The following is a 20,498-nucleotide window of genomic DNA, read 5'->3' as shown; positions in this document are numbered from 1 at the left end:
CCGGGAAACACGTGGCTGCAGACCCACGAGACCATTAAAACGACTGGATTTGAACACGCAGGGCCTCGCCCCTGTTGCACTCCCTCTCCCCTGCTCCTCTCTTTTCTTTCCAATAGGCTTTTCTGTTCTCTCTCTCGTTGCCTTCCCTAGAGTCCTTCCCTCCCCTTTCCTGGCTGACTCCCCCATTTTTGTCTCTCCACCTCCGCTTGCCGCTCCTTTCTGGCTCGGTTATCCCGACTGGCTGTCTCTTTCTCTCTGATTCTAATGGATTTTCCTCCCTCCCACCCTTTCACCTCTAATCTCTCCCTCAGCCCTGCTCAGAAGACCTCATGTCCAAGCCCTCAGCAGAGCAACAGGCTAGAAATAGGTGCTGCTGCTGGGCTGGATGATGGAGGTGGGCCAGCTGCCCTGTGGGGTCAGGGCGTTCTGCTGGCACATGAGCGAGAGGTGGCAGAGCTGCTGGCACATGAGCGAGAGGTGGCAGAGCTAGGCAGACAGATTTTTCACCACTGAGCCACCTGGGAAGCCCGCCCAGATGTACCAGCGTGCTTATCCACGGGCACGGCCTGAGTGTGGCTGTGCTCCTAGGCCGAATGGTCTGGCTCGATCAGGAAGCCAGGTCCTGGGGGCTTCCCCTGCTGGAGCCTGAGCTCAGCCTCCTGAGCCTATGCACACGGGCTTGCCGGGCCCCGTCCCCCACGGAGCACTGTGCCGTGTCAGTGCCTACGTGCCGAGGCCCCACCAGGAAGCTTCCCTTCAACGCCCTCTCCCCCGCACTGCCCCCAGCGTTCCATTCCTGGTTTCTCGGGAGGTGCTTGCTGGGCCTCTGTTGCGCTGACCCGGTTCTCTTTTTGCTGCATCTACTTGGCCCTCCCATGTCACCTCTGCGTTGCCCTGAGGCGGCCAGACTCGGACCATCAGGAAGGGGGAGGCGGCTGTCTCCTCCTCAGCTCCACCCTCAGCCCTCCCTGGCCCCTCTCCTGACACCGGTGGTGACTCTCCGGCTGCTCTGCTGCCCAAGGCTTCATTGTTGGCTCTGGAAGTCCTTTGGCTGAGCAAAGGCCTTGTCGTCCTCGGCCCCGGGGACAGTTAGAAGTGTCTGGCCGGATCCAGGATGGGGAGGGTCAGCACAGACTTGCTGACTGCTGCAAGAGCGTCTCCAGCCCGTTGGCATGGCCTGGGTCTGATAAGAGAGGAAGCTGACCCAACACTTCCCTGCCTTCTGCCCCAGCCTCCGCCTCTACCTGCGTCTCTTCTGCATTTTCTTCTTCTATCTATTTATCCAGGGAGGAACTGTCACCATGGTGACAAACCACCTTGGCATTTATAAAGAGTGGGTCGCGTGGAAGGAGGTGTTTGGACCCCAGGGAGACATGGAAAGGCTGAGACAGGAGCCTCTGGTCTCCAGCAAGAGCTCTTCAGATCAAGAGTGGGGTTTGAGGGACTTCCCTGGCTGTCCAGTGATTAGGGCTCTGCACTTCCCAATGCAGGGGCCATGGGTTCGATACCTGGTCAGGGAACTAAGATCCCACATGCTGTGCAGCATGGCCCAAAAGAATGGGGCTTGAAGTGGGGGCTGTCAGCAGCTGCCCTGAGTCCCTCCCAAGGCTGATCACATCTATTGCCCCTGAGTCCCCCTCTTTGCTCCCCACCCCCAAGACCCACCATTGACCACCCCAGTTTTATTAGTCAAGGTGCCTAGTTTGGGGGATAAGTTCACAGAGGGATAAGCTGGAACAGGGAGCCAAGGGGAGAGTTGGGAGCAGGAAGGGGAGTAATCTGCCCCCCAAAGCTGGCCCTGCTGGATGCAGCAGACTTAAATCTTGGAGGAAGCCAAGTCTCTTCCTGGTGCTCCAGGTAGACAGGTGCTTTCTCACCTGCCTTGCCTCTTCCCTGGGGTCAGTTGTCTCCAGGCAACCCCGGGAAGGAGCCCAGGCCCGGAGGCCGCCCTGAGGCTCTGGGCCCAAGTTGCCTGCTGGTGCAGGCGGGGGTGATGCCGGCTGTCCGGGGGGAGAGGCATGGCGCCAGTCCTGTGGAGTGACCGGGCATGTCTGGCGGACATATGATTGAGAAAGAGGACGGGGCTTTGTAGGAATGAGACTTGGATTAGGGTGTCGGTGAGAAAAGTGGGAGTGAGTGCTGAAGGCATCCCCAGCGACACCTTGGCAACCTGGTATTTTTTCCGGGGAAGATGGACTCCGCTTCCTCCACATGCTGACCCCCACATCCCCAGTAGCCTCTGGACTCTGTGGAGTGACCCGTCTCCAACTGAGGCCTCTCCCAGTCCTGCTCCTCCGTGTCTCTCTCTCACACCTTCGCCCTTCCCCTCTCCTTCCTTTGCTCAGTCACCTCCCCCATCTCCCCTTAGGCCACATCCGGCTCCTCCCTACCTGGATTTGGTTGAAAGTCCAGCGTTTGCTCTGAGGGTCTTAATTGGCTTTCTTCCTAGGTAAGGCCAATATTCTACCAAAATCCATCTGTTTTTCTCCCGGGTTCCTCCACCCTCTCCCTCCTGCTGCTCTACCCAGGGAGCAGGTACCACTTGGTCCCAGCTCCCAGTGTTTGTCATCGAGTTAATATTTAGCCCAGGTCAGTTCCCTCTCCTCAAGCTGGCAGTGCCCTGCCCGGTGGCAGTTGTGAGGTGGTGTAGGAGACAAAGGGTCCCAGGGCTTATCTTTCTGGGTGTGTCCTGCCCCTGAGTCATCCTGCTGGAGCCCAGTCATCCCCTCATCTGGCTCCAGAGATATTCAAGCGTTTGCAGGATTCAGCCTTCATGGGTCCTGGTTACTGCCTAGATCATTGGATCTGGGGTGGCCCAGGAGCAGGGCATTCCCGTCACCCTGTAAAATGGAATGGCTGGGTTTTCCTGTCCCACTGCTGATGATGGTGTGGAGAGAAGCTAGGATATGTGGCTTGGAGAGTGTTGGCATGGACTAGGCGCTGGCGTGCCTATAGGAGTGAGGACGTGTATGGATGCGTGCACACGAGATGCCATGTCAACAGGAACAGTGTCAGAGGTGTATAAGGAATGCGTTCATTTGGTAAATAGGTCTTGAACAGCTGATACTTGAAATTCACCTTGCTGAGTGCTGGAGGAGATCGTTTGAGGTGTAGCGTGTTCCTGGAGACAGTGTTAGTCTGATGGAACAATCACCCTGTGTGATATGATGGGTGGAGGTGGTGGCTGTATCCGGGGTGTACACTGAGAGAGATAAGAATACAAGTCCTGGAAAGGACTCAGAATCTTCCTCTGCTTCCTCCAGCACCATGTAACTGGGAGACGCCAGGTTCCTCTGAATCAGAAATTTGAGATCCAGAAGCAAGAATCTGTTTCTAGCATACATCTGTTAGATCATTTTTAAGTACAGTCACGTCTGAGTCAAAGAGGACAAAGGCAACGTTCTTCATCGTGTGCAGCCTGGAGACCCTCCTGGGCTGGACGTAGCTGGGGAGGGCGAGGAAGGTGCCCTGTTTGTCTCAAAGTTCTGACGTTTCCTGGGAATCCAACCTTCCCGGCCCCAGTGCTATCTGACCTCTGCCCCCAGCTTCTCTTTCTGGAGGCCTCCTTGTTCCCATCTGCCTGGCTCCCGTCCTCGCCAGAGATCTCAGCTTCCCTGCTCCTTTTGATCCAGCCCAGTCTCTGCTCAGAGCATGGCTCCTTGGCCGCCAAAGTCTGAGCGGCTGTCTGGGAATCCTCATCCTGGCCTTGATCCCCATCTTGCTAGAATTGGAGGCAGGACGGCATCCCTGGGAAGGAAGGAGATGCCTCAGATGGACCTGGAAACTGCTGACCTCAACTTCTCCCCACGTGCACCTCTGAAATGGGATGAGTTCAACTTCCAGGCTCCTGCTGCTTCTCTGGGGAGGTCGGTGGATGGATGGATCAGTGAGGGGCCAGTGTGTCTCCAGGAAGTCCCTGGCTGTTTTGCGCCTTCAACTTTAGATTTCAGCGTGACAGCAATGCCCCTGGCACCTCCTCCCCGCCCTTCCCCCACTCGGAGCCTTGGCCAGCTACTTTCCATTGCAGGAAACATCTGCTGGGGAGGCCAGGCTCGGCCGGGGGTTACTGCAGGACATTGGCCGGTACCATCACCCAGGTCCTGTAACTTGAGGCATGTGTAGGGCTCTGGCCCTGCCCGCTTACCCGCCCAGCCACCCCCCTCCCTCCTGCCACGGATGACTCTAACAAAGAAGTTGTTTGCTGGTCAGCCGAGAGGAGCTCGGCCTGGGAGGAAAGGGGGGTGTGTACGGGTGGGGGTGGGAGCAGGCCCTGGTGCCTTGGCCAGCGGTGGCCGTGCTGCTTGGGTGAGGACCGTGAGTCATAGCCACCAGCGCCCGCCCAGAGGAGTGATTGCACGTTGAACGGGCTGCCTTGTGGGACCAGCCAGACGGCGCTGGGGAGTTGGGTGTCCTTCCTCCTGGGAGTTTAAGACCTGCCACGAGCCACTGGGCTGTGAGCCGCAGCAGGGGGGACCTCCGGCGGCCCCGTGCACTTGCCCTGTCGTCACCAGGTGCCCCGTGCACCTGGCCACTGCTGGCTGCTCAGAGCAGCTGTCCACGCCGACCTGGAGAAGGGGCTTCATCACGTTCCCTCTGGGTCACCCTTAGCCCAGAGACCTGCCGCGCTGGGAGCCAAGTGGGATGAAACAGAGCCCAGCCACGGGAGGCTGGCCAGCCAGCCTGTCCCGAGAACCATGCTGACCGCACCCGCCCAGTTGTGAAGCTTGGAACTGGGAACCGAGCTCAAGGGAAGCCAAGGAAGGATCAGGGTCACGCAGACCCTCTGCCGAGGAGCCCGAAGCCACCGATTCACGTCCAGCCCAGGCGAGACTGCCTGACTGCATCCTGGGAGCGCGGTGAGGGACCTGAGCTCGAGGATCAGTGTTTCGTGGGGGGGTAGCCTGTGGGAGCGATGGAATCTCTGATGGAGTCGGGGGTCCTCTGGAGCCTTCTGCTGGAGCAGGACAGCCAGCCTTTGCAGCAGCACCTGAAGAAGCTGGTGGAGGGGCCTGCCGGTGCGGAATGCTGCTGCTGGCCCGGGTCTGAGGAGATCCCCGCCGTGAGTGCATGTCCTCGCTTCTCTGTGCTCTGGGGGCCCCTGGTTTGACAATCCTTGGACCAAAATTCTTTGGCCATTTAAAATGAAAATGCATGAGCCTTGCTTCTCTTTCCGTGGGAGGAGATGGCTTTAAGAGTGCGAGGACGCCAGGGAGAATGGGTCATCGCCTCCCACGTCAGTAAGGTAGCTGGTGGCAGCCGACTAATATCTCTGTACTTTAGACCCTGGGAGGCTAGCTGGCCTGCCTTCCATGCTGGCAGCCTGCTCAGATCAGGCCGCTGATTTGCAGGCCTGAGTTAAGGGGTTCCTACACCCCGGGAAGCCCTCGCAGCACTGGCAGACCTCCGAGACCAGGGCTGGATGGGCTCTCCCCTCCTGAGAGCCAGGACTGTGTTTGAGGAGAGGAGGGGAGAGGGTGTCGCCCTCAGTTTGCCTCTGGTTTGGAGATGAGGGCCCTGCTCCCTGCACCTGCATCTCTGTTGATATCTGAGCCCTCACTGGATGTGAGAGGAGCAGGGGTGACAGAGGACCACGGAGAGAGCATTAGCAACGGGAGGACTTCCAGGCTGGGGGTAATCGCATGTCTGATGTCCAGTTTCAACTGAGGGGGATTTGGGGCCACCTGGTAGGCTGGTCCTCAGGCTGACAGTGGAGCTTTGTAAATATAAAGGCTGACTTAACTAATAGGTTTTGTTTTTGTTTTAATTGTGGGAGTTCCCTGGCAGTCCAGTGGTTAGACACGGTGCTTTCACTGCCAGGGATCCGGGTTCAGTCCCTGGTCAGGGAACTAAGACCCTGCATGCAAGCTGCACCGTGTAGCAAAAAAAACCCCACAAATAAATTGTGTTAAAATCCATGTAACATAAAGTTTACCATCTTAGGTATTTCTAAATGTATATTGCAGTAGTGTTAAGTAGGTTCACGTTGTACATAAAATTTCCAGAACTTGCAAAACTGAAACCATACCCCCCCAAAGAAGACCCACTTGCAGGCATGGAAGGCTAGTGGGGACCCCCACATAAGTTAGTATCTCATCACCAAGAGGTTGTGCTCAGCTGTGGTTCCCTTCTCGGCTCAGGAACCCCAAGGCCGTGCAGAGGGACAGCTCGGACCAGGAGCTGTGGACCGCACTGCCCGTACCGTGGTTACTCTCATTTGTAACCATGTGCCTCGGGCAGGTTGCTTAAACTGTGCCTCAGTTTCCTCAAGTCTAAAATGGGATAATAAAAACGACCCTGTAGTCAGGTGAAAGGGCTTATGACAGTGCTTGGAGCGTAGTCATTTCTCACTCTGTGTTAGCTCTACGAGGTCGGTCAGGAACTTATATACAGTCAGGTGGTCAGGCAGGGGTTTTCAACATGTGGACTCTTGTTCTGTGAGGCCAGGGAGCGTCACATTGAGGTTGGATATCTTCGTGTCGTTTTGAAACAAACACGTAGGTCAGAGGAGTATTGTCTTCTGAGGTCTTTTCTAGCTGTCGAAGTCACAGGGTGGACTGGCTTCCAGATTTTCCCTCCCAGTGAGTGATCCTGATTCTTGAAGTTTGGGATTCTACAGCATGTCATTGCTTTGGGGAAGGTAACAGAGGATCCCCTTGGAAATACAACTCATTTTATAAATGAGCCAAAACAGACGTTTAAATTTCAGATTAACTCTGGGCAAAGCAGTGGAAAGCACTGTCTTCTCTCTTATGTGGAAAACCTTCCCAAACTGAAGTCGTGCTGTTTTCTCTCCTCCAGCTTCCTAAAATCCTCTTCTCTCTGGCACAGGTAGTCACCTGAGCTGAGGTGGTCAGAACCTGCTGCCAGGGTGGCCAGGCTGCAGCAGTCCCTGTCTTGCAGGCTGTTGGTTCTGCAAAAAGCCAAAAAGCTAACAGTGTGAAGCTCACTGCATTGTTGCCACAGCTAGTGGATTCTCAGGAAAGTGGGCCAGAAAGTGTAAATGGCCAAGACCTGTTAGTCAGCAACACCAGGACAGTCTGCCTACCTGTGTGTGCTCCTGACCTAGGTAGGTCAAGAGGTCACCCAAGTGGAGTTCAGATGGTCTGTATCATGATACCTGGCCCTTCCCGGGTTGTGCACTTGTCTTCGTGTATCATCCTTGGGTTCCTTTCATCTACGGGCACACGATTGTAAGCTTCGAAAGAGCAGAATTCCTGTCTGATCAACTGGTTTCTGGGATTTCCTGGAATGATTCGCTATCATTAGGAGTTTGCATTGAGGCACCAAAAAGGTTGGTGGGTGCAGGGACGTCTGGCAGCTCAGGTGGTGGTGGGAGGTGAGCTCGGAACCAGGGATCCAGAGATTTGCTCCTGACTGGCCAGGGGACCTTGGGCAGGGACCACTCTCTGAGCCTGGTTTCCTTGGTGGTAATATAAGAGAGTTGGATGGGATAGTCTTGTAAGCGGTGGTGAGCGAATGAAGTTTGAGTACCTCAAGTTGCTAGTTAGGCTTTTAATTCTCTACTTGTGTGCTTTTTTTAGTCCTAGTTTTATCGGTTTTTTAAAACTCCAGAGCAATTCTGCCCCTCCCCACACCAGTTTTATTGCATTATAATTGACATAACATTGTACTGGTCTTACGTTTTATGATTTTTTTTTCCTGTCGTAAATTTCAGACACAACCAAGTGCTTACTGTATTACTCACGATGACAGTTTCTGAGAGCTGCACTAGGCACCATCATATATCCTGGGTCCTGCTATGGGGGTAGGGGGGTCCCCTTGGGCCCCTACTCCACTGTCAGTTGGTGCTTCCTGCTGGCAGAAGGCAGGACAGCAATAGCCCAGAGTGGTCCCCTCTTCCTTTCTCCACTTGGGATGTGGTTATGTGAGCCCTGCTTAGTAGGGTTGACGTTTTCTCACTGATGGACACTGGGTACAAAGCCCTTGGCAGCTTCAAATTCTCTCCGCCATGTTTTTCCACACTGAGCCCCCTTTGCCTAGCCTGGCCTCCCGAGGTCTCTGCCTTAACTGGAACCTCAGCTTTGCCTCTAAATATGCAAGCAGGCTCTCCTCCTGCACCTTCCTCCCCAGCCCATGAACCTAGCAGCATCCGCTAACCTTGACCGTTGTCACTCAGGTGTTAAGCCCCACATACAAGCAGAGAAATGAAGACTTCAGAAAGCTCTTTAAGCAACTTCCAGACACGGAGCGCCTCATTGTTGGTGAGCGGGGTGACCTGGGTGTGGGGGCAGGAAGGAAGGCTGCTTCTCTGACTAGAGGGTCCCCAAGTGAGAGCGTCTGTCTGGGAACCGGGAGAGGAGACATCCAGAGTGCTGACCCAGTGATGGGGGCTCAGGGCTGAGCCCTGTGTGTGATGGCCTCCAGAGAGCCCCGCCCGGGAGCAGTCGCTGCCGCTCTTGTGTCTGCACGGGGGACTGGGGAAATCCTGGAGAGGGAGTGGCGTTCACTGAATTGTGTTGGCCTTTTTGCCTCTTAATGTTCTTGCTTCCTCTTCTGTCTCATCCATGCCTCTGCCTCCAGGCAGTAGCATGTTTCACAGCCTACATGTTCCCAATCAGAAGCTGCTAGGGACTCCCTGGGCCGCTAGGCTGGTGTCTCTCACACCTAGTCTGTGGTGGGCACTTGGGCTCCATGGGGCTGCTGGTGGGCGGGGGGGAGGGGGGGCAGGAGGGGCAGGAAGGGGGGGCAGTGTCTTGCTTAATTGTAGCGGTTTACTGAGAAGCCTCCCTGTCCCTGAGCTCCATCTCCCATATTCTGCTCCAGATTACTCCTGTGCACTCCAAAGAGACATTCTTCTTCAGGGCCGCCTCTACCTCTCCGAAAACTGGATCTGCTTCTACAGCAACATCTTCCGCTGGGAAACTCTGGTAAAGACGGGGGCTTCCCTGGTCCATTGCTGGGGTGCATGGGTTCGATCCCTGGTCAGGGAACCAAGCTGCCACTAGCTGCACAGCCAAAAACTAAATTAAGGAAAAAAAAAAAAAGCTGAAACTTGCTCCCCGAGCCTGTCCCCTGGGCTGTGGCTGAGGAAGTAGCCTCCACTTTTGTTCTTTGGTTGACTTCATGCTCTACCCAAGCCTTTGTATAATTCACAAAAGCATGAGTCTTGAAGGATAGGTCTCTCTACCATGCTTTTCCCTCTTCCCTCCTTCCTGGGTGTGGAAGAGAGTGTGGAGACCATTTGATTTGGGGGAAATGCAGGTAAATATTTAGCTTCCCTGGTGGCTCAGTGGTAAAGAATATGCCTACAATGCAAGAGATGTGGGTTTGATCCCTGGATAGGAAAGATTCCCAAGAGAAGGAAATGACAACCCACTCCAGTATTCTTGCCTGGGAAATCCCATGGATGGAGGAGCCTGGCGGGCCATACAGTCCATGGGGTCCCAATAGTTTGGCATGACTAAGTGACTAAACAACCACCTCAGGGGCAGAATAGAAAGAGTCAGAGGAACCTTGGCCTTGCAACTCAGCAGAACTGGCTTGTACTTTCTGGGTTCTGCAACCAATTAGCCATGCAGTTTTAAGCTAGTCCTTTATTCTTCATTTGCCTATTTCCTAGTTTTACAAAATAAAGTGAGAAATGATAACTAGTTAAGTGACTGTAAGGTCTCATCTGGTGCCAGGGTTCTGTGTTTCTGTAAGTGGCAGATTCTGATGGGATCCATGCATGTTTATCAGGCAGTGTAGAAATGAGAAAGCAAGCTCCTTGGATCAAGAATCAAGAGACCCTTGAGCTCCCAGTGAGGATTGCTCTACAGCCTCTGAAATAAGGGACTCAACCAAGTGAACTCTGAGGAGGTCCCTTCGCGGTTGAGAAGCATATAGCCTGTGATCTGACTTCCTCTGTGTGAACTGGTGCCTGGAGAACACTCTTCACCTGACTCTATTAATGCTGCCTCTTGCTTGTTTTCCTTTCTCTGTTTCTGTGTGGATGCCAGCTAACTGTGCGTTTGAAAGACATCTGCTCCATGACTAAAGAAAAGACAGCTCGCCTCATCCCCAATGCCATCCAAGTTTGCACTGACTCAGAAAAGGTAAGTAGTCTGATCATGGACTTACTACTCCCCCAAACCCCAGTCCCCCTACTCCTGGGTTCCTGCCCTTCAGTTGCATTAATGAGGAGACCAGTAGGGTTGGGGTGAGAGGTGAAGTGATGTGAATTGCGGGAACCACCTCTGTGCTGGGCAGGTGCTTAGAGTCTAGCAGGCGTGAGAGTAGAGTGCCAGGACATTGAACTTAGAGCCAGGACCCCTGAAATAGAGTCCCGTGGCTATAGCTACAGTATGCAACCCGAGCCTCCGTTTTCTTATGTGTGAAATGGAGCCAGCGATGCCTATTTGTCAGAATCTTGGAATGACCTCCCACGCTTGAAAACACTAAATTGTAAAGCACTAAACAACGTAAGTGGTGTCATTATGTATCAGGACAGCTCACTCCCTTTGATGAGCTGTCCTGATACATAATGACACAGCTTACATTGAGTCTGATAGCAAACGGATTGTCTATATCGTTGCCATGGGGAAGATGTTGTAGATAAAATCTAGAGTGGAGAAAGCACTGTGATCTTGGACCTTTTACCAGGCCCTGAAGACTGATACTTTCAGGTCTAGAGATGGACTGAACACAGGTCTACAACACCCTTTGACTCAGGCACTTCAGGATCAAGAGCCCTGAGACCTCAAGGTCCCATAGTCTTTGCTTCGAGTTCTGCTTCTAGCATGAAGCAGCTTTGTGATTACAGGGGTCACCTACCATTACCACCCTATTTCTCTTTATTGAATATTAGCAGTTGTGTTTATTTTCCAAGGTTTTAGTGTGGTTTAAATGAAGTAGTATTTGTGAAGCACCTAGAATGTCTCCAGTAAGATCTGGCTTTCTGTTGCATTCTTCCTGCATATTATAAAAGGTCCCCACAAATGTGTAGGCTTCTTAAGAGCAGCAGTTTCTTTCTGTTTTGTTATTGAGCTCAAAATGTGTAGAAAAGTGTTTGCACATGCATTAGTGTATGTACATCTAGAAGAGGGCACACACTGATATTCAAGGGTTTGCTGAATTAATGAATCAAAGGGTGACTAGTGGGTTTACCTTCTCTTTGCTTTGGGCTGGTTCCCACTTACCAGTCTATGTACGGAGGCAAAGGAAGCTTTTTATGGAGGTGAAAACTTCAAACCAGAAAGAGAAGCACTGAGCAGAGTTGGATGAACATTGAAGGACTTAGAGACCGTGGGTGACTCAGAGGTCCCGGATGCCTGGGCCATTGCAAAGGACTTGACGACAGTGGGTAACTCAGCGAACTGACCCCTTTCACTGCAGAGCCCTGTGCTGTCGTCATGGGTGCAGTATTTGAGGATGGAATAGTAGCTTTTTAAATTTTTTTTTTTTTTTTTTTAAATTTTTGACCATGTCACGCAGCCTGTGGGATCTTAGCTCCCTGACCAGGAATCGAACCCTTACCCCCTGTGTTGGAAGCATGGAGTCTCAACCACTGGACTACCAGGAAGATCCCTCAGTAGCTTTTTTAAAGGAAGGAGTTCCATGTCTCCATCATTTTGTAAGTCTTCACAGACGTTTCTTGCCATTGTCTCTTTCAATCCAGCACTTTTTCACTTCGTTCGGAGCCCGGGATAGGACGTACATGATGATGTTCCGGCTCTGGCAGAATGCTCTCCTGGAAAAGGTAAGTCCTGCTCCTTCCTCGGCCTCTGGATGCGCACCCACTAGAATGTCCCTGCCCCTTGGGTGGGGGCCACGGGGTGATGGCTCTTGCTGCAGCATTGGCCTGCTCTTAGGAAGCCCCTGCTTCCCCTGGTTCCAGAATTCCTCCAGGCTCACGGTAACATGTCCTCCACTGCTGGTGACTCAGGTGCTGGGAGTAGCATGTCCTCTTAAATGAACAACCTCCTGGCTGCCTGGAGCAAGGCCCTGTTGACTTAGGGCACTCGGTTCTGCTGTTTTAAAATGTACTGGGGTTTGTTTCAATCAGGTGTGGTAAAACACACAGAAACAGGAATAACTGTTACGAGGAAGAAGTTTTTATACTCACAGATCCCTAGAGCAGAGGCCCAGCATACCACACAGGAAGCTCCAGGTTAGTCCAGAGGCAGAGAGAGCGAGGAGGCACCGCAGAATAAGAGCCTTCATTTCACGGGAATGAATGAGCGTTGCTGTTGCTTAGTCGCCCAGTTGTGTCCGACTCTTGCAACCCCATGGACGGTAGCCCACCAGGCCCCTCTGTCCATGGGATTCCCAGGCAAGAATCTTGGAGTGGTTTGCCACTTCCCTTTCCAGGGGATCGTCTTGATCCAGGGATCAAACCTGCCATCTTCTGCATTGGCAGGTGGGTTCTTTACCACTGAGCCACCTGGGAAGCCCAAGCAGGTTTAGGACTGGCTGGTTTGAATGTGTCATCAGGCTTCAGGATAGAGAGACTTCTCTCCAGAGACACCGTCCAGGGGTAATTAGTGCAAGAGAGAACTGGCCTGGAATGTAAGAGCTATAAAGGGAGGTCCTTGAGGGTGTGGACTTTGGCTTGGAGGCTTTACCTAGAAAAGGTGCTCTTCCTCGTGGGGTGATTTTTATCTGTAGAAATTAGCTAATCCTGCAAGGGGCAGGCCCTCCACAGTCAGCAAGGCCTTAGATGTCAGAACATGAAAAATACAGAAAATAGGATTGGGAGTTTATGATTAGCAAATGTGAAGTATCATATATATAGAATGGATCAACAGCAAGGTCCTACTGTATAGCACAGGGAACTCTATTCAATATCCTCTGATAAACCAAACTGGAAAAGAATATGAAAAAGAATATATTGATATATAGGTATATGTGAATCACTTTGCTGAACAGCAGAAATTAACACAATATTATGAGTCAACTATACTTCAATAAAATAAACCTTTTTTAAAAAATACAGAAAGTAGGAAAATAGAGTTAATACAGCCACCAGTTGACCACCTGCGTGAAGGGGACTCTGTGGGAGATGTTGATGAAGGAGACCTGGCTGAAGGTGTTAGAGAATTCCCATGCAGATGCCAAAGTTGGTGGGGGCAGCAGGGGTTAAGAAACAGCCTCCCTGCCAGAGAAAGAGACTTGGGGGGGGGGGATTATATGATTATATAATAATTCCAATTATATATATGACATATATATAGTTAGGTATAATGTATGTATCTACCTTGACTCTAGCCCAAACTTACCATCATCTAAAGGAAATTGAACAGATGTGCTATTTAGAGCTTTTTCTAACCTAAAAGTCTGTAGCCCTCGTGTAAATCCTGATAACTTGAGTTGATCATCAACCTTTATCAGCCGTGGATAGTGGTAAAATGATAATGCATTTGGGTCTCCACTGGGAGGTTTGAATTTTCAGTTCACAGCCACTGTCAATTCTAAGACAGAGGATCATCCATATGGTTTGCAAGAGCTCTCACAAAATAATCAAGAATTCTGCCTGATGAGCAGAGTCTGCCAGTTGTGCTTGCCCCAGCTATGGTCAGATGAGCTGAGCCCGGTGGACTCAGGCAGGGAAGGCTGCTTGGAGAAGGCAAACTGTGAGGAAGGGGAGGGCGTGGTCTGGCAGGGAGGCAGGCATGTTCCGCGCACGGTGGATGGTGTCCATGAAAGCTGGAGGGAGGAGGTCCAGGTACAGGAGAAGCAAGTGCCTTCCTCTGGGACCGGGAGAGCGAACACAGAGAGCTGCCCCCGACACACGCACACACACTCTCCTGGCTACCCCAACACGCACACACTCACACACGCACACACACACTCTCCTGGCTACCCCAATACACACACACACACACACACACACACACACACACACTCTCTCTCTCTCTCTCTCTCTCACACACCCTCTCCTGGCTACCCCAACACACACACACATACTCACACACCCTCTCCTGGCTACCCCAACACACACACACACACTCACACACACTCTCCTGGCTACCCCAACACACTCACACACTCACACACTCACACACTCTCCTGGCTATCCCAACACACACACACACACACACACACACTCTCCTGGCTACCCCAACACACACACACTCTCACACACACACACACTCTCCTGGCTACCCCAACACAACACACACTCACACACACACACGCACACACACTCACACACCCTCTCCTGGCTACCCCAACACACACACACTCACACACCCTCTCCTGGCTACCCCAACATACACACACATACAGCTATCCACCATACACATACACACGCACCCTGGACCCTGGCTCAGAGAGAACTGCAGCTGCTATTCTGGGCGTTTCTCCACTGGGATCCTGGAACCCTGGCTCATGGCGTCCTGCCAGCTGCCTGCTTCTTAAACTATACCTTAAACCCGGTGGTGGTTTAGTCGCTAAGATGTGTCCGACTCTTGTGACCTCATGGATGGTAGCCTTCCAGGCTTCTCTGTCCATGGGATTCTCCAGGCAAGAATATTGGAGTTGGTTGCCATTTCCTTCTCCAGGGGATCTTCCCGACCCAAGAATCGAACCTGGGTCTCCTGCATTTCAGGCAGATTCTTCACCGGCTAAGCTACGAGGGAAGCCCACACCTTACAAGGGTGACATCGCCAATTCCTTATCAGATCTATTGGCGGGAACGTTCTTTACTGTTTCTGCTTTTCTTAACACTTTTTTTTTTTCACATGTATCCCTCCCAGCATCTCTCCCTCCCAGAAAACCAAGACTCATCCGTGGTCTCCACCTTTGACCTTCATTCTTTGGCATTCTGTTGCCTCTTGCCTGAAACTCTGAACCTCAGTGAGAGCTAGCTTTTCTTAGGACAGTGCTTTTGATTAGACTATGTAGACATCCAGTGAAATGAGAAAGACTGTATATGGAACTAATACATAGACCTGTAGGCGAACTGATTGTGATTAAGGATGAAGAAAGAAGTATTCAGGCAGTGAAGAGAGAGTTGGATCCAGTGACCTTTGAGGCCCCTGAAGCTGTGAGAATGTCAGCTTCTTTCCAAGCACAGGAACTGCCCAGCTGAGGAATGGGCCACCTTGGAGGTGTCACACCTCTTTGCTGGATCTGATCCATTGGGGCCTGCGAGGCCACTGTTAGTATCAGCAGATTCCTGCTGAGTCAGGGAGACTGGCTCAAGATTGCCTCATTCTGAGTCCAGCTCAGAAGCTCTGTGGTCATTTTGGCCCCAGAGTACCTTGGTTTATGCTGCTTAACGCAGGGCCTCACTCACAGGACAGGAGATGGGCAGTTCAAGGGCCCATCAGTTCTGCTCTGCGGACCTGAATAGAGGGAACAGGTCAAGTTCCTGGCTTTGCTAAAAGCCATGTTCTGGAAAAACAGATCTGGAGCAGAGGGCAGGGCAGGGGTGGGGTTTTCATGGAGCTGTCACCCTCCACTTATCCAGCCGAGGAGGGTAGAGTTTGGCTTCTCATCCCTTGAGGGAGTCCAGGTAAACTCAGTGCCTCTGTGGAGAGTGGAGTCCCGAGGAAGGGAGGGTCAAGCGTCTCTGCTGTCCCCTGCAGCCACTGTGCCCCAAGGAGCTGTGGCACTTCGTCCACCAGTGCTACGGGAACGAGCTGGGCCTGACCAGTGACGATGAGGACTATGTGCCTCCTGATGACGACTTCAACACGATGGGGTGAGCGAGATGGGGCAGGCCGCCTGCGGGGAGCCCTTGCAGGGGGCGAGAATGGCCAGAGACTGGCATCTAAGTCAGGCCCCGAGGGAAGCGAGGGGGCACCCAGGATGGGACTGTGGGAAGCCCCTCCCAGATGGAGGAAGCGGGTGGCTGGGCCAGCCAGCCAAGGCGAGGTGGGGAGCGGGAGGTCAGGCTGGACTCTGAGGGCTGCTGGGCCGGCATGATTTCCTCAGAGGAGGACGAGAAGCCAGGGAAGGCTTCAAATAGATAATTGATGAGACCTGACTTAACATTTTAACATCACTCTGTCTCCTGGGTTGAAGATAGGCTGAAGAGGAACCAGGGCAGACCGGCTAAGAGGCTGCTGAATAATTTAGACCCTTTAGATGAGAGGTGATGGTGGTTTGGACCAGGAGGGTAGCTGTAGAAACAGCAGTAAGAGGTTAGTTTCTGAATATATTTGGAAGATAGAACCAGCATATTTTGGAGGATTTGCTGATGAGTCAGAAAGGACTCACAAGTGGCTTTAAGGATCCACCAGCTGGAAGGATAGAGTTGTTCTGAACTGAGATGGACAATACCAGACGCAGAGCAGCTGTGAGGGAAAATTGGGAGCTTGATGTTAGGCAAGTTGCGTTTGGGATGACTGTTAGCCATGTGGAGATGTCACGTGGGTGTTTGTGTGAGTGTGGGGAGGTCTGGGCTCGGGCCATAACCTCGGAGGTTATTGGTGGCTGAGATCACCAGGTGACTGAATTAACATAAGAAGCAGCTCAGGGACTGGGCCTGGGAAAGAGGCAGCAAAAGAAAACACAAAAGAATATCCATGGAGGTGGGAGTACGCTAGCAATTTCGTGTGCTGGAAGCCAAGGGAAGGACGTTACAAAGAGAAGGGGCTGTTGCTGTACCACGTGCTACTGATGGGTTAAAGCGGTGCAGGCAGGCTTGAGGTAGAGGTGTCGTGGTCGTGTGAGAGGCATAGAAGAATAGACCGCAAGGAAAGAGCATCAGATGTGTAGCGTGTAGGCCTGCGCTCAGGTACCGCTTCTCACACTGAATAGTATAGTCACTTCACTGTGTATCTCCTTGATTGTCCTTAAAACGCATATCGTGATTGACGCAGAGCTGTAACGCATCCAGGTGTGGTAATGTGCAGAGGTTAGATGCCGATGAGAATGGTCTCTCCCTTGGCAGAAGCTACAATGGCATACCTGCGGTGTCCACAGAAATGTGCCCACCTTTATCTCAAGGAGGGTTTTTCCTCAGTGTGTGATGCAGAGAAGTTTGCTATTTATGATCCAGAATCTGGGCAGCACCAGCAAAAGGCACTGGTTCAGAGTCCTATCCTAGTCACTATGAGAAATCAGATGTATGCCCAGAGCACAGATGTTTGATTAAATGGTCAGCTTGGGGTGGGATGGGGTGCCAATGGGCAAAAAAGGAATTTTAAGGCAAATAATGGTCACATTTAAGAGAATGCCTGGAAAAGGTGAATTTGGGGATAGAGATTTTACCACGGGAAGGAGGGGTAAGGTGGGAAGGAGGCTTTAGAAGGGGAGTTCACAGGCAAGTAGTGGATAGAGGAAGGCCTTGGACACAGCAAAGAAACAGACGAGCCTGTATAGTTCTAGGAATGTGAGTTTGTCGTGAGCTGGCCGTCTTGGCCTCCGAGGTTAACGCAGGTTCATGTTGCCTCTCTTTTCAGCTACTGTGAGGAGATCCCTGTAGAGGAGAATGAAGTGAACGACAGCTCGTCCAAAAGCAGCATAGAGACCAAGCCAGATGCCAGTCCCCAGCTGCCCAAGAAATCCATCACCAACAGCACACTGACGTCCACGGGGAGCAGTGAAGCGCCCGTCTCGGTACGGGCAGGGACCCCACTTTGCTCCCACCCCAGCCCAGTGATGGTGTTTCCCAGCCTGGGGAGCAGGTAGAGGGGAGGCTGGTTATACCATGGTCAGTTTATGCAGAGGGCCTCCACATTCGAATGAGTGTACAATCCAGAGCTGGCTTCTCGGTGCGTCGGGTACCAGAGTTTGTTTGGCTTAGCAGATGAGAATCATTTCAAGTCCATTGTATGAGCTTTGCCCTTGGTGGCCTGCTGTGATCAGCCCTCTGGTGAAGAACTATTCCAGGTCTTTTTTTCACTGCCTTGATCTGAAGTCAAAGTCATACATGAGTACAGGGCTGCACAACCGCTCTGTTTATTCATCCCATAAATCACGATGGAGCCCCTGGTATGGACACTCAAGGCTCCCTTCCTTGCTACCTACCTGCTGTGCTGGCTTTGCAAAAGACATAACAGTATGGAAGAAGGAGTCTGTCCTCTGGGACTTGGTAATGGAGCGGGTAGAAGCTGGATGAAGGAAGTGTCCGGGTGTGAGCTGGCAGGTAGAAGAAAGGGTTCCCAGAGAAGGGAGCCTTGTGTTCTAGTGGTTTAGGAGTCAGACCACTTGGCCTTAGAATGAAAACATCCATTCGATGCCTAGTCTGCATTTTCTGTCTCTGAAGTTAACTTGTTTTTTAAGTTATTGTGTCTGAGTTTTTTTTTTCTTTTTGACTGGCGCTGGTCTTTGTTGCGGCATACAGGCTCTGTAGTTGTGGCGTGTGAGCTCTCTAGCTTCAGCGTGTGGGCTTAGGTGCTCCGAGGAGGCATGTGGTAGCTTAGTATCCTGACCAGGGATTGAACCCACATTCTCTGCATTAGAAGGCAGATTCTTGACTGCTGGCCCACCAGGAAAGTCCCTGAGGTTCACTTTAAAATGTAAAGAGGTGTACCTGTTCCCTCACAGGGCTAAAGGGAGAATGAATCAAATAGTGCTTAAGAAGCCTTTCGAACCTTGCAGGAAACAGGCGGTAGTAGAGACAGGCTCACGTGGTGATATGATGGTAGAGGCCTGGGCCCAGGAGAAGAGCTGGACTAAAGGATCTGGCTATGCCCACACGTGGGGCTTGGGGTCAGGAGAAGGACAGGGCCTCCTGCTGGGTTCTGTCTTCCACAGCAGAACTGGGGAGAACCCTGGCTCCCACACCCCAGCTCCTGAGCATTCTTAACATGCAGGCCCCCTCGACCAGCTCTTTGACTTCCCCCTCGAGAGGAAACCAGGCTGACCGCTCTGTCTCCACCCCAGTTTGATGGCCTACCCCTGGAGGAGGAGGTGCTAGAGGGCGACGGGTCTCTGGAGAAGGAGCTTGCCATCGACAACATCATCGGGGAGAAGATTGAGATCATCGCGCCCGTGAACTCCCCTTCGCTGGACTTCAACGACAACGAGGACATCCCCACTGAGCTCAGTGACTCTTCCGACACCCATGATGAAGGTGGGTGTCCACAGTGGGGACAGAGTGGCCCTTCCTCTCTCCAGACGTTTTGAAGGCTTAACAGATGTTCCCATAATGGAGACGGGAGTCAGTCTGACTTCCCGGCGGAAGGGTGGGTGGGTAATAGAGCTCTATTTTAAAAAAGATACTCTTGTTATTAGCAAATATCCCTTTTTGGGGTACTCACTGTAGGATCCTTGTCGTTTCATAGTTGTCTGTCTTTGCTCAGCGGGTAATGCTTTATCCCGCCATTGAGTCTTGTCATTGCATGCTGGCGCTGGCTTTCCCGCAGCTGCCCATCAGTGTTTATGCCACCAGCAAAGTACCAGCCCCTGGAAACTGATGGTTGTTGTTTAGTCACTAAGTCGTGTCCGACCAACAAAGAGATGGAAAAGAAGTAGCCGTGACCCCAGAGCTTGTTTTGCTAGAGACTAAGTGTAGAAAGCGTTCAAACAGGAAGAGCTGATCAACCATAGGAGCTGACTATGGGATTTAGTGGCAGCCTGGAAAACAACACTCTCAATGGAGAAAGTGATTCACTCAGTCATGACCGACTCTTTTGCAACCCCATGGACTGTAGCCCCCCAGACTCCTCTGTCCGTGGGATTTCCTAGGCAAGAATACTGGAGTGGGTTGCCATTTCCTCCTCCAGGGGATCTTCCGGACCCAGGGATCAAACCATCACCTCCTGCATTGGCAGGCGGATTCTTTACCACCTGAACCACCAGGGAAGCCCCTGGAAAATAGTTAGGTTTTAATAGACACTTGCTTTGACTCCAGCATGAGGGTTTCAGACCTAGCCTGTTGCCGTCAGATAGACTGTGGAGACGCTGCTTCTCTGACATTTCCAAGTAGGTGGCTTCTTACTTCCCTCCGGCAGAGGGTTGGCCTCTCACCCTCGCCCAGGAACATGCTGCCTCTTGCATTCCGGGGCGAGAGGCCAGATGCTCCGTGTTCATGAGTGTGGCTGACGAGCACTGTGAGTTGGTGGTGGGGTCGGACTTGTGAGGCTGGGCCAGCAGTGCCCACTTCTCCGTCTGGACAGTCTCTCCTATGAGTCACCTATAGCAGTGTCTCACCTGCGGTTGGTTTGCCACGGCCGTCTAGGGCTGCACAGGTGGTCTCTGTGTGATAACTGGGGTGCCGCTCTTGTAAACTGAGAAGGGAGTGTGTCTCCCAACTGTGCTCCACAGTCCTGATCCTGCACAGTCGTGGGCATGGACCCTCCAGGATGCCCTGGCCTTCTCAGGGTCACAGGGATGCCAGAAATGTCAGCGTCCTGCTTGAGATCAGACTCCAGCCCTTGCGGGTCCCTCGATCAGGGCCTGGGCAGTGCTGAGGGCTCAGGAGGAGTGCTGAGGTTTGAGCAACTCTCCTGTACTCTGAGGGACTTCCTGCATGGCTCAGCGGTAGAGAATCCGCCTGCCTATGCAGGATACATGGGTTCGATCCCTGGGTCAGGAAGATCCTCTGAAGAAGGAAATGACAACCCACTCCAGTATTCTTGCTTGGAAAGTCCCATGGACAGAGG

General features: G+C 52.4%; 1 protein-coding gene across 8 annotated transcripts in view; it reads left to right on the top strand.

The window, feature by feature from the left end:
• Window positions 1-20,498, top strand: part of GRAMD1B (GRAM domain containing 1B) — a 202,848-nt gene that overhangs the window by 164,233 nt on the left and 18,117 nt on the right. For all 8 annotated transcript variants that reach the window (XM_018059627.1, XM_018059626.1, XM_018059631.1 and 5 more), the window contains 7 exons: window positions 8,138-8,222; window positions 8,785-8,888; window positions 9,960-10,055; window positions 11,618-11,698; window positions 15,531-15,646; window positions 17,352-17,508; window positions 18,778-18,967. In XM_018059627.1, the coding sequence (XP_017915116.1) occupies window positions 8,138-8,222; window positions 8,785-8,888; window positions 9,960-10,055; window positions 11,618-11,698; window positions 15,531-15,646; window positions 17,352-17,508; window positions 18,778-18,967 (829 nt within the window). The remainder of the gene's footprint in view (window positions 1-8,137; window positions 8,223-8,784; window positions 8,889-9,959; window positions 10,056-11,617; window positions 11,699-15,530; window positions 15,647-17,351; window positions 17,509-18,777; window positions 18,968-20,498) is intronic.

Source organism: Capra hircus, chromosome 15 (assembly GCF_001704415.2).
Source record: "Capra hircus breed San Clemente chromosome 15, ASM170441v1, whole genome shotgun sequence".
Taxonomy (NCBI): domain Eukaryota; kingdom Metazoa; phylum Chordata; class Mammalia; order Artiodactyla; family Bovidae; genus Capra; species Capra hircus.
Note: the sequence above shows the minus strand (reverse complement) of the source record. Positions and strands in the feature narration are given on the sequence as shown.